The following is a 15,991-nucleotide window of genomic DNA, read 5'->3' on the forward strand; positions in this document are numbered from 1 at the left end:
ATTTTTTACACGCTGCGCCTTGGTCCTCTCTCTCTCCCTTGGACAATCGTGACACCAAATTCTAAATACATTTCATCTTGGTGTTGTATTTCAAGTATTGATTGGGGACTTATTTTTGGAGGAAGGCAACAACTTTTCTAGGGGATTTGTGATGTCTTACTTCATGCTTCCCATGACTGTGATTTTGTATTTTAATGTGTAACCTACTCATTCAAGGATTTTTCTTTATTTTGACTATTTTCTACATTGTAGAATAATAGTGAAGGCATCAAAACTATTAAATAAATCATATGGAATCATGTAGTAACCAAAAAAGTGATTCTCCTTGATGACAGCTTTGCACGCATTCTCTCAACCAGCTTCATGAGGTAGTCACCTGGAATACATTTCAATTAACAGGTGTGTATTGTTAAAAGGTAATTTGTGGGATTTCTTTCCTTTTTTTCCCCAATTGGTAGTTACAGTCTTGTCTCATCGCTGCAACTCCCGTCCTCTTGTACGGACTAGGGAGAGGCAAAGGCCGAGAGTCCTCCGAAACACAACCCAGCAAAGCCGCACTGCTTCTTGACACAATGCACGCTTAACCCGGAAGCCAACCGCACCAATGTGTCGGTGGAAACACCGTACACCTGGCGACCGTGTCAACGTGCACTGCACCCGGCCCACCACAGGAGTCGCTAGTGCGCGATACGACAAGAACATCTCTGCCGACCAAACCCTCCCCTAACCCGGACGACGCTGGGCCAGATGTGCGCCGCCCCATGGGTCTCCCGGTTGCAGCCGGCTGCGACAGAGCCTGGACTCTGAATTTCTTTCCTTCTTAATGCGTTTGAGCCAATCAGTTGTGTTATGACAAGATAGGGGTGGTATACAGAAGATAGCCCTATTTGGTAAAATACCAAGTCCATATTATGGTAAGAACAGCTCAAATAAGCAAAGAGAAACGACAGTCCATCATTACTTTAAAATATGAAGGTCAGTCAATGTCACACCTGCTCCTGCTCCTCCTCTCTGGCGCTCGAGGGCACCCGGCTGCCCATCATTACGCACACCTGTCACCATCATCACGTGCCTCAGCGCTCATTGGACTCACCTGGACTCCATTACCTTGTTGATTGCCCCTCCTATATCTGTTTGTTCCTCGGTTAGATCCCTGTGTCGGCATTATTGTCGTTTTGTTTTCCCTTGTCCAGACGCTGTACGTATTCGGTACCTGTCCGTGTTTCATTAAATGTTCACTCCCTGTACTTGCTTATCGTCTCAAGCGTCTGTCCTCACAGAATGCTGACAACAATATTTGAAGCATCAGGGAGATTTTGGTGTTTTGTTTTGTTGGTGAGGTCAGGCTCCCACGCCTCATCCGGCTCGTCGAGCTTCCATGCCTCAGCCATTTTGTCGGACTTCTACGCCTCAGCCGGCTTGTCCAGCGCCCATGACTAGGCCAGCCCGTCAGGCTCGCCCAGGTGGGACGCCGGGTGGCGCCCCTAGAGGGGGGGAGTACTGTCACGCCTGCTTCCGCTCCTCCTTTCTCGTGCTTGAGGGCGCCAGACTGCCCATTATTACACACACCTGTCACCATCATTACACGCCTTAGTGCTCATTGGACTCACCTGGACTCCATTACCTTGTTGATTGCCCCTCCTATATCTGTTTGTTCCTCGGTTAGATTCCTGTGTCAGCATTATTGTCGTTTTGTTTCCCCCTGTCCAGCGTCTGTCCGTATTCTGTTCCTGTCCGTGTTTCATTAAATGTTAACTCACTGTACTTGCTTCTCGTCTCCAACGTCTGTCCTCACAAATTTCAAGAACTTTTTAATTGCAGCCGCAAAAACCATCAAGAGCTCTCATGAGGATGGCCACAGGAAAGGAACACCCAGAGTTCCCTCTGCTGCAGAGGATAATTTCATTACAGTTAACTGCACCTCAGACTGCAGCCCAACTAAATGCTTCACATAGCTCAAGTAACAGACACATCTCAACATCAACTGTTCAGAGGAGACGGCATGAATCAGGCCTTCATGGTCGAATTGCTGCATTTATTTTGTAAATGTTCCGTATTGACGGACCTTCCTGTCTTAAAGTAATGATGGACTGTCGTTTATCYTTTCTTATTTTAGCTGTTCTTGCCATAATATGGACTTGGTCTTTTACCAAATAGGGCTATCTTCTGTATACCACCCCTACCTTGTTACAACACAACTGATCAAATGCATTAAGAAGGAAAGAAATTCCACAAATTAACTTTTAACAAGACACACCTGTTAATTGAAATGCATTCCAGGGGATTACCTCGTGAAGCTGGTTGAGAGAATGCCAAGAGTGTGCAAAGCTGTCATCAAGGCAAAGGGTGGCTACTTTGAACGATCTCAAATATAAAATATATTTTAATTTAACACTTTGAGGTTACTACATGATTCCATAATTGTTATTTAATAGTTTGGAACGCTTCACTATCATTCTACAATGTAGAAAATAGTAAAAATAAAGAAAAACCCTGAGTTGGTGTGTCCAAACTGTTGACTGGTACTGTATATGTAAATACAGTTCCTTCAGAAAGTATTCACACCCCTTGACGAAAACGGTATTACACATTATTGGGTAATGGTTGTGTACTGTCTGTATTCCTACTGTAGCAGCATGGTGTAGAATATGAGACATCTCACAGACTAGCTACAACACACAGGTATAGCTACTCCAAGACTAATATGAGTCATCAAGCCAAAGTCATTACTTTACTCTCTGAAATCATCATCAAAACATGTATACATTTTTGCTCATAATGAGAGGCACTGATGCTAGTTAGCTAGCTAGCTATAACATTAGACTACAGTGCAATTTAGGTATAGCAAACAATAAAGCTAGCTAGATAAAATAGCTTGGCTTGCAGTGGTTCTAGCAAGCTCTGTTATGGCCGAATCAATTACCAAATTGTACTGTACTGAACAACACTGCCTCGGTTAAAAGAGAGATTATATTTCTGGACAGCTACAGACAACAAACTACTTGTTTTTCATTTACCCCCCTGTGTCCTGATCCAGCTGGTCTAGCCTGCCGCCGCTACTTGCTGGTCTCGCAATTTTTTTTCTCGCTGTCTCAACTCCTTATCAGTGTATTCCATCTCAAATAAATATGTCTGTATGCTCCTATATAAAATAACATTAAAAGAAAYGTAGTCRTCCAGCTCTTCTTGGAAAGAGGAATCATCAGAAGCAGCCATTGTAGCTAATTATTTAGCAGTCTCGGATAAACAGTGAGCCTGTAAACTAGTACGCCTCCGTTTTGAAAAGCCTGCATTTGAGGTTGGGAACAATGAAGTATGGCTCCAATCAGGCTGTAGTCATTACAAAGCCATATAAAAATGTGTCAACCTAGATATCCTGCAATGTCTTGGCAGATAGGAACATTCTTGAGTCAAGTTCAATGGCTCTATTGAACAAGGACAACCATATCTACTTGTGTGATCGTGCAGCCGGGGAAACACATAGGCTACAATAATTGATACAAAACATGACTCCCATTTTACATCGGACAGCAGGCTCAATCAACCAATGTCCTCATTGGTTGAACAACACCGGTGTGAAAATGCAAAAATACAGATTTAGTACATAATTATGTAGGGAGAGTGGAAAAACACCCAAATAGTGTCTAGTGGTGGTTTCTCTTTAATGTAATGGATTTCCATAGCATATTCAACTCTACTGATGGAATGTTGCGTTATATAGCGAATGTGCCCACTCTGGTTTTGGCATGTGCGCTCTAGCCAACAGCTCACAGATACAGTGCGGGTAGGCTACCTACCTACATGATGATGAGATTATTATGGATCAGAGAGAATCTTATTTTGTACCTTGCATCACCCTGTAAAGTTTATCATAATTTTTTTAATCTGTAGCTTTACCTAATAAACTGCATGCATTCCCAAGTCATAGTGGGGGGACCACACAACATATCATTGTGTGACTCCAAGTTTACTTCGATATGATGGTTATTATATCAACATTTGGGTTTCCATAATTCATTTTACAGACACAAAAGATCCCACCTTGTCTAGTGTATTTTGTTTTGTCGGTATTTGGAAAGTTTACCGACAGATTTGCTTTTTCCTGTCAGGCCTGTCCTGTATTTTTTTTATCTGACATGAACTTTACTTGCATAAAAAGTTTTTGCCTAGGGTCAAGTTTCTGAGACTATGTTTCCATCCTCCTGCAACGTCCTTATTATGGAAGCTCATTTCCCGCCACCAATTTATTTTACAAAATGTCGATACTATATAGTAATTTTGAGATACTATCTAAACATTTTGAGATACCATCAATTTTTTKGGGGGAAATCATTTTTTTTTTTTWAAGATAAATTATTCGACATTACGAGTTAATCATTTGAGATACTAACCTGACATTTTGAGATAGTAGACCCTACTTATAAGATATATTTCTTAATTTGTAACATTGTTTGGTGATTTCTATGGAAACCAATTCCCGCCACCCAAAGATTATTTTTATGTCAATACTATCTACAAATTTCGAGATACTATCAAAAAAATCTAAAGTCGAACTTTTGATATACGTAAGTAAAAAAAATTAAATGTTAAGATAGTAGAACATACTTATAGGATATGTTTCTTCATTTGTAACATTGTATGGTGATTTCAGAGGTTGCACCACATGTCCCAGAGTTTTTTTTGTGTCAAATTAACTAATTCTTGTATTTTTATGATAACATTCCGACCTTGTGTAACATTATTTAGTCAAAATATGGCATGATTCCACCATTTGTATCCGTTTGAATCACTTTCAATGGGTGACTTTTAATTTGAAGGCGAACAGCAAATTCCACTGGTGTGGCTAATCCTTATTATGGCTAGCTTCACACGGGTAAGGTAACTGAACAAGGAAGCTTGGTTGTCGTTTGCTCCCTGTGACACAACAAAAAATCCCATTCCCATATCCCTTCGAATACATTGACTAGAGGAAACAGTAGAAAAGTCCACCACAGACTCCAAAGCCTCCCTGAATTGGATGTGTTTTCATGGTACCAGAGTTCACGTGAAGTTTCAGGAGCAGCTGGAGCAGAGAGAGAAAACCTGCAAGGACCCGCTAATAACCTCCGGACACGCAGGTAAAATGAATTAACCTCTTCATAGTATAGGAAGCTAAAGCAATGTTTTTTTGTGAGCTACAATTCATGGCACATTGTGCACAATCCCTAAATGCATACAAACATCACCCACATGCCTGAAAGCCTGACATATTTCTTTCATCATCAGATAATAACTGACTGAAGATTGAGTGCAATGTAAATGTCAATACAATACCTTTTTAACTGAAAGACTAGTTTAGAGCGTAGAAAATGCATCATATTAGTACAGTACGTAAACCACAAGAGACACTGAATCCGGTGTAGCTGACTGTATAGGTAACATTTTTGTCTAGGAACGCGTCACGCTTAGGTTGTTTTTAGCGGTCTGAACTCCACTCCATGGTGAAACAAGCAATTAATGCACGTAGATTAGCCACTTGTCAGAGGCATACTGGGATGTATTATTACGGAAACCGTTCACCGTTTAAGAACCCAACGGAAGCAAACCGAGCAAAACGAGAGTATATATTGGACAAATGCAGGTAAGTCCCTATCCGTTCTGTTTGCTACCGTTGAATACAACTTTTTGCAACAGAATCGCCAGAATGAATACACCCCTGTTGAATATATGCAACGCTTGGGTCTATTCATTATGCCTATTCTGTTGCAAAACGTTTCGTTTGCTGCAAAGTGTTTTGCAACAGAAACCTTTACTCCAAACGGAAAACATTTTGCAACAGAAATGAGAGTTCAATAATGGACTAATTCAGGTAGGTCCCTCCGGTTCGTTCTGTTTGGTTCTTAAACCGTTAACGGTTTCCGTTCCAACGTAATGATTACAACCCAGTGGAAATTTTAGCATGTAAACCTTGGTGGGGAAAACACAACACTAAACAATACATTAATTGCACAATAATAGTGACAAACGGTGCCCACAAACTGTTAGTGCTACATAAAGCTGTCAAACTAGCACAACTTTCTTTTCAGCACATGGAGTGAATCCTTACCACTGCTACACTTGGCTATCAGCGAAGCCTTGTCTGACAGCAAAACAGGAAAAAACAGTTAATGCAGCCTCATTTACTGCCTTTTTTAAAAACATAGCGATATGGCTGACAATTGAGATGTACAACTATTGCAAAGGGAACATGACGGAACATTTTGATTAAGACATTAATGAGCAGCTAAGACAGAAGAAGTCAATACAACTATTTGTTCAGCACTTTTGAATAGAACAGCGACAGAATTCAGAACATGGGCCTTCTTACAGTATTCTCCCTGTACACCAAGTCACAACCGTAGGATAAATAAAGGGGCATATAAGCAGACCATGAAAAGCTCTTGCAATATTCGATGATGACATGTCTCTAAAACAGGCTATAGGCTACATGTGCATCACCAAGTCAGAACAGTTGCTAAGTTATGAGAGGGAAAGGGAACAAATTATTAGTGTGAGGCACATGGGCTACTAACAAGTTACTACAACAACATACACTTAGTATTACTTACATAGCGACAGTATACTATCTCCCTGGCATATTACATAATTTATGCAGCAGCATACAACATTTGTATGTCTTGTATGCGGCAGGTAGCCTATTGGTTAGAGCGTTGGGCCAGTAACCGAAAGGTTGCTAGATCGAATCCCCGATCTGACAAGGTAAAAATCTGTCATTCTGCCCTGAACAAGGCAGTTAACCCACTTTTCTAGGCCATCATTGTAAACAATAATGTTCTTAACTGACTTGCCTAGTAAAATAAAAAAATGTGGAATCCCCTTGTTGTGCTGTGCTCACTTGAACAGGAAGGTGACGCTGCGGTCCTTGTGGGAAGATTTTGTCATCAAAGTCAGGCATTCTCTGGATTTATGATGCTTCAAGCAACTGAGAACTCGGAAAAACAAGGTCGAATCATGACATTAGTGATCTTCAGGACGAAGCGCTAGAAAGAGGCCCGACTTGGATGACCGTTCAAACGTATTTTTCCACTCAGAGCAATTGTTTTCAGTTGTTAGCTGTCTTTAACTCACTGAAGTCTGAGATTTCCCAGTCTGAGTTTCCAGTTTTTTGAACGTGTCAGAAGTCATGCTGGATTGCCAGCATGGCCAATTATATATATATATATATATATATATATATATATATATATATATATATGCACATACATACAGTGTATTTGGGAAGTATTCAGACCCCTTCCCTTTTCCCACATTTTTTTAAAGTTTCAGCCTTATTCTAAAATGGAAAAAATAAAATAAAACTCATTCACATCTACGCACAATACCTCATAAAGAGAAACAGGTGTTTGAGAATTTTGCACATTTATATAAAAAAAAATCAAAAATTACATAAGTATTCAGACCCCTCGACTCGAAATTGAGCTCAGGTGCATCCTGTTTGAATTGATCACCCTTGAGATGTTTCTACAATTTGATTGGTGTCCACCTGTGGTAAATTCAATTGATTGGACAGGATTTGGAACGGCACACACCTATTTATATAAGGTCCCACAGTTGACATTACATGTCAGAGCAAAAACCAAGCCATGAGGTCGACGGAATTGTCCATAGAGCTCCGAGACAGGATTGTTTTGAGGCACAAATCTGGGGAAGGGTACCAAAACCTTTCTTCAGCGTTGAAGGTCCCGAAGAACATCATCCAGGTTATCACAACCGGCCGTGATTGGGAGTCCCATAGGGCGGCCCACAATAGGGGGAACGGGGGATACCTAGTCAGTTGTACAACTGAAATGTCTCTTCCGCATTTAACCCAACCCCCTCTGAATCAGAGAGGTGCGGGGGGCTGCCTTATTCAACGTCCATGTCTTCGGCGCACGGAGAACAGTTAACCACTGCCTTGCTCAGGAGCAGAACGACAAGATTTTTTTTTTACCTTGTCAGCTCTGGGATTCGATCCAGCAACCTTTTGGATACTGGCCCAACGCTCTAACCATTAGGTTACCTGCCACCACTTGCCCAGCGCTGTCCGGGTTTGGCCGGTGTAGGCCGTCATTGTATATAAGAATTTGTTCTTAACTGACCTGCCTAATAAATAAATACAATGCTTAAAGGAAGACGTTTGGAACCACCAAGACTCTTCTTAGATCTGGCCGTCCGTACAAACTGAGCAATCGGGGGAGAAGGGCCTTGGTCAGGGAGGTGACCAAGAACCCGATGGTCACTCTGACAGAGCTCCAGAGTTTCTCTGTGGAGATGGGAGAACCTTCTTCCAGAAGGACAACCATCTCTGCAGCACTCWACCAATCAGGCCTTTATGGTAGACGGAAGCCACTCCTCCGAAAAAGGAACATGACAGCCCGCTTGTGTTTTCAAAAAGGCACGTAAAGGTCTCTCAGACCATGAGAAACAAGATTCTCTGGTCTGATGAAACAATATTGAACTCTTTGGCCTGAATGCCAAGCGTTGCGTCTGGAGTAAACCTGGCAACATCCCTGTGATGAAGCATGGTGGTGGCAGCATCATGCTGTGGGGATGTTTTTCAGCGGCAGGGACTGGGAGACTAGTCAGGATCGAGGGAAAGATGAACGGAGAAATGTACAGAGAGATCCTTGATCCTGCTCCAGAGCGCTCGGGACCTCTGACTAGGGCGAAGGTTCACCTGCCAACAGGACAATGACCCTAGGCACACAGCCAAGACAACGCAGTTATTCTAACTTCCGCGACGCATATAAGGCCCTCCCCCACCCTCCTTTCGGAAAAGCTGACCACGACTCCATTTTGTTGCTCCCAGCCTATAGACAGAAACTATAACAGGAAGCACCCGCGCTCAGGTCTGTTCAACGCTGGTCCAACCAATCGGATTCCACGCTTGAAGATTGCTTCGATCACGTGGACTGGGATATGTTCCGCATAGCGTCGAACAACAACATTGATGAATACGCTGATTCGGTGAGTGGCTTTATTAGCAAGTGCATCGATGATGTTGTACCCACAGCGTCTATTAAAACATTCCCCAACCAGAAACTGTGGATTGATGGCAGCATTCGCGCAAAACTTAAAGCGCGAACCACTGCTTTTAATCAGGGCAAGGTGACCGGAAACATGACCGAATACAAACAATGTAGCTATTCCCTCCAAGGCAATCAAACAAGCTAAGCGTCAGCATAGAGACAAAGTAGAGTCACAATTCAGCGGCTCAGACACGAGAGATATGTGGCAGGGTCTACAGTCAATCACGGATTACAAAAAGAAAACCAGCCCCGTCTTGGACCACGATGTCTTGCTCCCAGACAGACTAAACTTCTTTGCTCGCTTTGAGAACAATACAGTGCCACTGACACGGCCCGCTACCAAAACCTGCGGGCTCTCCTTCACTGCAGCCAACCTGAGTAAAACATTTAAACGTGTTAACTCTCGCAAGGCTGCAGGCCCAGACGGCATCCCCAGCCGCATCCTCAGAGCATGCGCAGACCAGCTGGCTGGTGTGTTTACGGACATATTCAATCAATTCTTATCCCAGTCTGCTGTTCCCACATGCTTCAAGAGGGCCACCATTGTTCCTGTTCCCAAGAAAGCCAAGGTAACTGAGCTAAACGACTACCGCCCCGTAGCACTCACTTCCGTCATCATGAAGTGCTTGGAGAGACTAGTCAAGGACCATATCACCTCCACCCTACCTGACACCCTAGACCCACTCCAATATGCTTACCGCCCCAATAGGTCCACAGATGACGCAATCGCAATGACACTGCACACTGCCCTAACCCATCTGGACAAGAGGAATACCCATGTAAGAATGCTGTTCATCGACTACAGCTCAGCATTTAACACCATAGTACCCTCCAAACTCGTCATCAAGCTCGAGACCCTGGGTCTCGACCCCGCCCTGTGCAACTGGGTACTAAACTTCCTGACGTGCCGCCCCCAGGTGGTGAGGGTAGGTAACAACATCTCCAACCCGCTGATCCTCAACACTGGGGCCCCACAAGGCTGCGTTCTGAGCCCTCTCCTGTACTCCCTGTTCACCCACGACTGCGTGGCCATGCACGCCTCCAACCCAACTCCAACTCTCCACTACAGTGGTAGGCTTGATTACCAATAATGACAAGACGATCTACAGGGAGGAGGTGAGGGCCCTCGGAGTGTGGTGTCAGGAAAATAACCTCACACACAACGTCAGCAAAACAAAGGAGATGATCGTGGACTTCAGGAAACAGCAGAGGGAGCACCCCCCCTATCCACATCGACGGGACAGTAGTGGAGAGGGTAGTAAGTTTTTAAGTTCCTCGGCGTAAACATCACGGACAAACTGAATTCGTCCACCCACACAGGCAGCGTGGTGAAGAAGGCGCAGCAGCGCCTCTTCAACCTCAGGAGGCTGAAGAAATTTGTCTTGTCACCAAAAGCACTCACAAACTTTTACAGATGCACAATCGAGAGAATCCTGTCGGGCTGTATCACCGCCTGGTACGGCAACTGCTCCGCCCACAACCGTAAGGCTCTCCAGAGGTCTGCACAACACATCACCGGGTGCAAACTACCTGCCCTCCAGGACACCTACACCACCTGATGTCACAGGAAGGCTATAAAGATCATCAAGGACAACAACCACCCGAGTCACTGCCTGTTCACCCTGCTATCATCCAGAAGGCGAGGTCAGTACAGGTGCATCAAAGCGGGGACCGAGAGACTGAAAAACAGCTTCTATCTCAAGGCCATCAGACTGTTAAACAGCCACCACTAACATTGAGTGGCTGCTGCTAACATACTGACTCAACTCCAGCCACTTTAATAATAGGAATTGATGGAAATTATGTAAAAATGTACCACTAGCCACTTTAAACAATGCCACTTCATATAATGTTTACATACCCTACATTATTCATCTCATATGTATATACTGTACTCTATACCATCTACTGCATCTTGCCATCTTTATGTAATACATGTATCACTACCCACTTTAAACTATGCCACTTTATGTTTACATACCCTACATTACTCATCTCATATGTATATACTGTACTCGATACCATCTACTGCATCTTGCCTATGCCGTTCTGTACCATCACTCATTCATATATTTTGATGTACATATTCTTTCATTCCTTTACACTTGTGTGTGTATAAGGTAGTTGTTGTGAAATTGTTAGGTTAGATTACTCATTGGTTATTACTGCGTTGCCGGAACTGGAAGCACCAGCATTTCGCTACACTCGCATTAACATCTGCTAACCATGTGTATGTGACAAATAAAATTTGATTTGATTTGAAATACAGGTGTACCATACTTAGCATCATATCCAAGAAGACTCAAGGCTGTAATCGCTACCAAAGGTGCTTCAACAAAGTACTGAGTAAAGGTTCTGAATACTTATGCAAATGTCATATTTCAGTTTTTTCTTTAAAGAAAACTGTTTTTGCTTTGTCATTATGGAGTATTGTGTGTAGATTGATAAAGGGGGAAAAAACAAMAATTTTATCCATTTTAGAACAAGGCTATAACGTAACAAAGTGGAAAACGTGAAGGGATCTGAATACTTTCCAAATGCACTGTGTGTATACATACATACATACATACATACATACATACATACATACATACATACAGTGGGGAGAACAAGTATTTGAGACACTGCCGATTTTGCAGGTTTTCCTACTTACAAAGCATGTAGAGGTCTAATTTTTATCATAGGTACACTTCAACTGTGAGAGACRGAATCAAAAAAAAATCCAGAAAATCACATTGTATGATTTTTAAGTAATTAATTTGCATTCAAACTCTAATGAACTTATCCTTTCCTTTCCTGTGGCGGTCCTCATGATAGCCAGTTTCATCTTAGCACTTGATGGTTTTTGCGACTGCACTTGAAGAAACTTAAAAAGTTCTTGACATTTTCCGTATTGACTGATCTTCATGTCTTAAAGTAATGATGGACTGTCATTTCTCTTTTCTTATGCTGGTTGAGAGAATGCCAACCGTGTGCAAAGATGTCATCAAGGCAAAGAGTGGCTACTTTGAAGAATCTCAAATATAACACTTTTTTTTTGTTTAATACAGGATTCCATGTGTTATTTCAGTTTTGATGTCTTCACTATTATTCTACTAAGTAGATATATAGTAAAAAATAAGAAAAATGCTTGAATGACTGTCCAAACTTTTGACGGGTACTGTGTGTAGGCATTATAAAAATGTGATTTCTATAGTTTATTTTTTTACATCTCAAATCAAAGTTTATTGGTCGCATACACAGTTTAGCAGATGTTCTAGCGGGTGAAGCTAAATGCTTCTGTTACTAGCTCCTAACAATGCAGTAAAATGTCAAACAAGTAGGCCTACACATAGTACAAACAAGAAAAATAAAGAAATCAAAAATGTTGGGACTAATCCAATTAGTAACCCAAATGACACGTTAACAGTAATCAAAATGCAATCTATACTTATGTAGGCCTACACTGGAAGAATTTACTCAAGATATACTAAGAATGATATTTACAGCAGTAGATGCAGTATATGAATCGGCTATGTCAAGAATTCAGTGTATAAATAAATATGCAGTGTAACTAAATATAAGGTACAGTATTATGAGCTATGTTGGGAATATAATATTTTATTACTCAGTGTGAAACGGGAAGTGTCCAGTGGTTCAATGTCTCTATGGAGTGGGACAGCAGCGTTGTGTGTGTGTGTGTGTGTGTTTTGTGTGAATGAGCGTGCATCACCTGGTAGACAGCTAGTGATGGCCTGGTAATAGAAGATGCTTTTAGTCTCTCGCTTTTGGCACTGATGCACCTTTACTGACTCTGTTTTCCAGATGGTAGCCTAGTAAACAGTCCATGGCTCAGAAGACTGAAGTCCTTAAAGGAGAAGTTTTATTTTTTACTACCAAATCTATATTTTTGATGTTAATTATAATCTTGTAGAAGGGTCCAGACACTTTTTTTTGTAATTTTGTATATATTTTTTGAGAAACTTACCCCAAACAGCAAATTACTTCCTCGTCCTTTGTTGTGTAGTATGTGGGCCCCGATAAAACATGAACAATGGCTTCAAAAACACCCAAATACGTCCTTTTAGAAACAGCAAAGCTCTCAGTATAGTGATGCAGGTCTTTAGATGTTGTACACGTGAAATTGTGTCACTCCAAACTTTATCCGCAACGTTATATTCCATTTTGTTACGACTCGAATACTAACGTCTGTTCGGATACTTGAATATTTAAATCACTGTGCCTATCCCTACAAGCAATAAAGTAAAAAATAACACTAAAATAAACAAAAGACTGCAAAGTAGGGCAACCATCGTTATCCCACCTGGTAAGATTTTGATGACAATTGTATTGCTTTGTGGTTGTATGTCCTAAAGGCAGCCTGTTTTGTATAGGCCACAATATCATCCCTCTGGGACCAGAGAGCGGTATGGGTCCTCAGGTAGAATTCACATTCAACCTCAATCAAAATAGAGTTAATTTGATACATACAGTGGGGAGAACAAGTATTTGATACACTGCCGATTTTGCAGGTTTTCCTACTTACAAAGCATGTAGAGGTCTGTCATTTTTATCATAGGTACACTTCAACTGTGAGAGACGGAATCTAAAACAAAAATCCAGAAAATCACATTGTATGATTTTTAAGTAATTAATTTGCATTGTATTGCATGACATAAGTATTTGATCACCTACCAACCAGTAAGAATTCCGGCTTCTACAGACCTGTTAGTTTTTTCTTTATGAAGCCCTCCTGTTCTCCACTCATTACCTGTATTACTGCACCTGTTTGAACTCGTTACCTGTATAAAAAGACACCTGTCACAACACTCATCAAACAGACTCCAACCTCTCCACAATGGCCAAGACCAGAGAGCTGTGTAAGGACATCAGGGATAAATTGTAGACCTGTACAAGGCTGGGATGGCTACAGGCAATAGCCAAGCAGCTTGGTGAAAAGGCAACAACTGTTGGCACAATTATTAGAAAATGGAAGAAGTTCAAGATGACGGTCAATCACCCTCGGTCTGGGGCTCCATGCAAGATCTCACCTCGTGGGCATCAATGATCATGAGGAATGTGAGGGATCAGCCCAGAACTACACGGCAGGACCTGGTCAATGACCTGAAGAGAGCTGGGACCACAGTCTCAAAGAAAACCATTAGTAACACCTACGCCGTCATGGATTAAAATCCTGCAGCGCACGCAAGGTCCCCCTGCTCAAGCCAGCGCATGTCCAGGCCCGTCTGAAGTTTGCCAATGACCATCTGGATGATCCAGAGGAGGAATGGGAGAAGGTCATGTGGTCTGATGAGACAAAAATAGATCTTTTTGTCCTAAACTCCACTCGCCGTGTTTGGAGGAATAGAAGGATGAGTACAACCCAAGAACACCATCCCAACCGTGAAGCATGGAGGTGGAAACATCATTCTTTGGGGATGCTTTTTCTGCAAAGGGGACAGGACGACTGCACCGTATTGAGGGAGGATGGATGGGGCCATGTATCGCGAGATCTTGACCACAACCTCCTTCCCTCAGTAAGAGCATTGAAGATGGGTCGTGGCTGGGTCTTCCAGCATGACAACGACCGAAACACACAGCCAGGGCAACTAAGGAGTGGCTCCGTAAGAAGCATCTTAAGGTCCTGGAGTGGCCTAGCCAGTCTCCAGACCTGAACCCAATAGAAAATCTTTGGAGGGGCCGAAAGTCCGTATTGCCCAGCGACAGCCCGAAACCTGAAGGATCTGGAGAAGGCTGTATGGAGGAGTGGGCCAAAATCCCTGCTGCAGTGTGTGCAAACCTGGTCAAGAACTACAGGAAACGTATGATCTCTGTAATTGCAAACTAAGGTTTCTGTACCAAATATTAAGTTCTGCTTTTCTGATGTATCAAATACTTATGTCATGCAATACAATGCAAATTAATTAATTAAAAATCATACCAATGTGATTTTCTGGATTTTTGTTTTAGATTCCTTCTCTCACAGTTGAAGTGTACCTATGATAAAAATTACAGACCTCTACATGCTTTGTAAGTAGGAAAACCTGCAAAATTGTCAGTGTATCAAATACTTGTTCTCCCCACTGTACATACACTGAGTGTACAACACATTCGGAACACCTGTTCTTTCCATTACAGATTGACAAAGTGAATCCATGTGAAAGCTATGATCCCTTATTAATCTTGTTAAATCCACTTAAATCAGTGTATATGAAGGGGAGGAGACAGGTTAAAGAAGAGTTTTCTTTAAGCCTTGAGGCAATTGAGACGTGGATTGTGTATGTGTGGGTGAATGGGAAAGACAAAAGATGTCTTTGAACGGGGTATGGTAGTAGGTGCCAGGCGCACCGGTTTGAGTGTGTCAAGAACCGCAACAATGCTGGTTTGATACACACAGTTTCCCGTGTGTATCAAGAATGGTCCACCACCCAAAGGACATCCAGCCAACTGTGGGAAGCATTGGATTCAACATGGGCCAGCATTCCTGTGGAATGTTTTCGACACATTGTAGAGTCCATGCCCCGACAAATTGAGGCTTTTCTGAGGGCAAAAGGGGCTGCAACTCAATATTAGAAAGTTGTTCCTAATGTTTTTTACAGTCAGTGCATAATCTGTATATCATCCCTCTGGGTCCTCAGATAGAATTCACATTCAACCTCAATTACTTAAAGCCATGGCATACAAATGACAATAACAGACGAGTTACAAGAATTGAAAGGAACATTGTCACATTTCATTTCAATGACTTGCATGCACAAAGAGCCCTACCCAAATAAGATCAATGAGTCTCTCGGAATTGTTGGAAAGAGCATGTCAATGGTAACCGTGTTAGCCTTTTGCTGTCGGCTGGTGTTAGCTGGAGAGCCATGGCACTGCTTTTGTTATCCCAGTCAATCACTGCAGTCTGTTTTGGAAGGAACAGAATGTTTCTGCAAGGGATTGTTCAGACAAGGCAGGCAGGCTGG

The 15,991-nt window shown here is 42.3% G+C and overlaps 1 protein-coding gene across 3 annotated transcripts in view; it reads left to right on the plus strand.

Annotated features, from left to right (window-relative positions):
* The first annotated feature begins 4,878 nt into the window (after positions 1-4,878).
* The window catches only part of LOC111981685 (double C2-like domain-containing protein beta), a 311,631-nt gene continuing 300,518 nt past the window's right edge, over positions 4,879-15,991 (plus strand). For 2 of the 3 annotated variants that reach the window (XM_024013086.2, XM_070449338.1), the window contains exon 1: positions 4,879-5,117. In XM_024013086.2, coding sequence (XP_023868854.1) covers positions 5,018-5,117 — 100 coding nt within the window. In that variant the 5' untranslated portion in view covers positions 4,879-5,017. The remainder of the gene's footprint in view (positions 5,118-15,991) is intronic. The other variant, XM_024013087.2, reaches the window with a different exon arrangement.

Source organism: Salvelinus sp. IW2-2015, linkage group LG20 (assembly GCF_002910315.2).
Source record: "Salvelinus sp. IW2-2015 linkage group LG20, ASM291031v2, whole genome shotgun sequence".
Lineage (NCBI taxonomy): Eukaryota > Metazoa > Chordata > Actinopteri > Salmoniformes > Salmonidae > Salvelinus > Salvelinus sp. IW2-2015.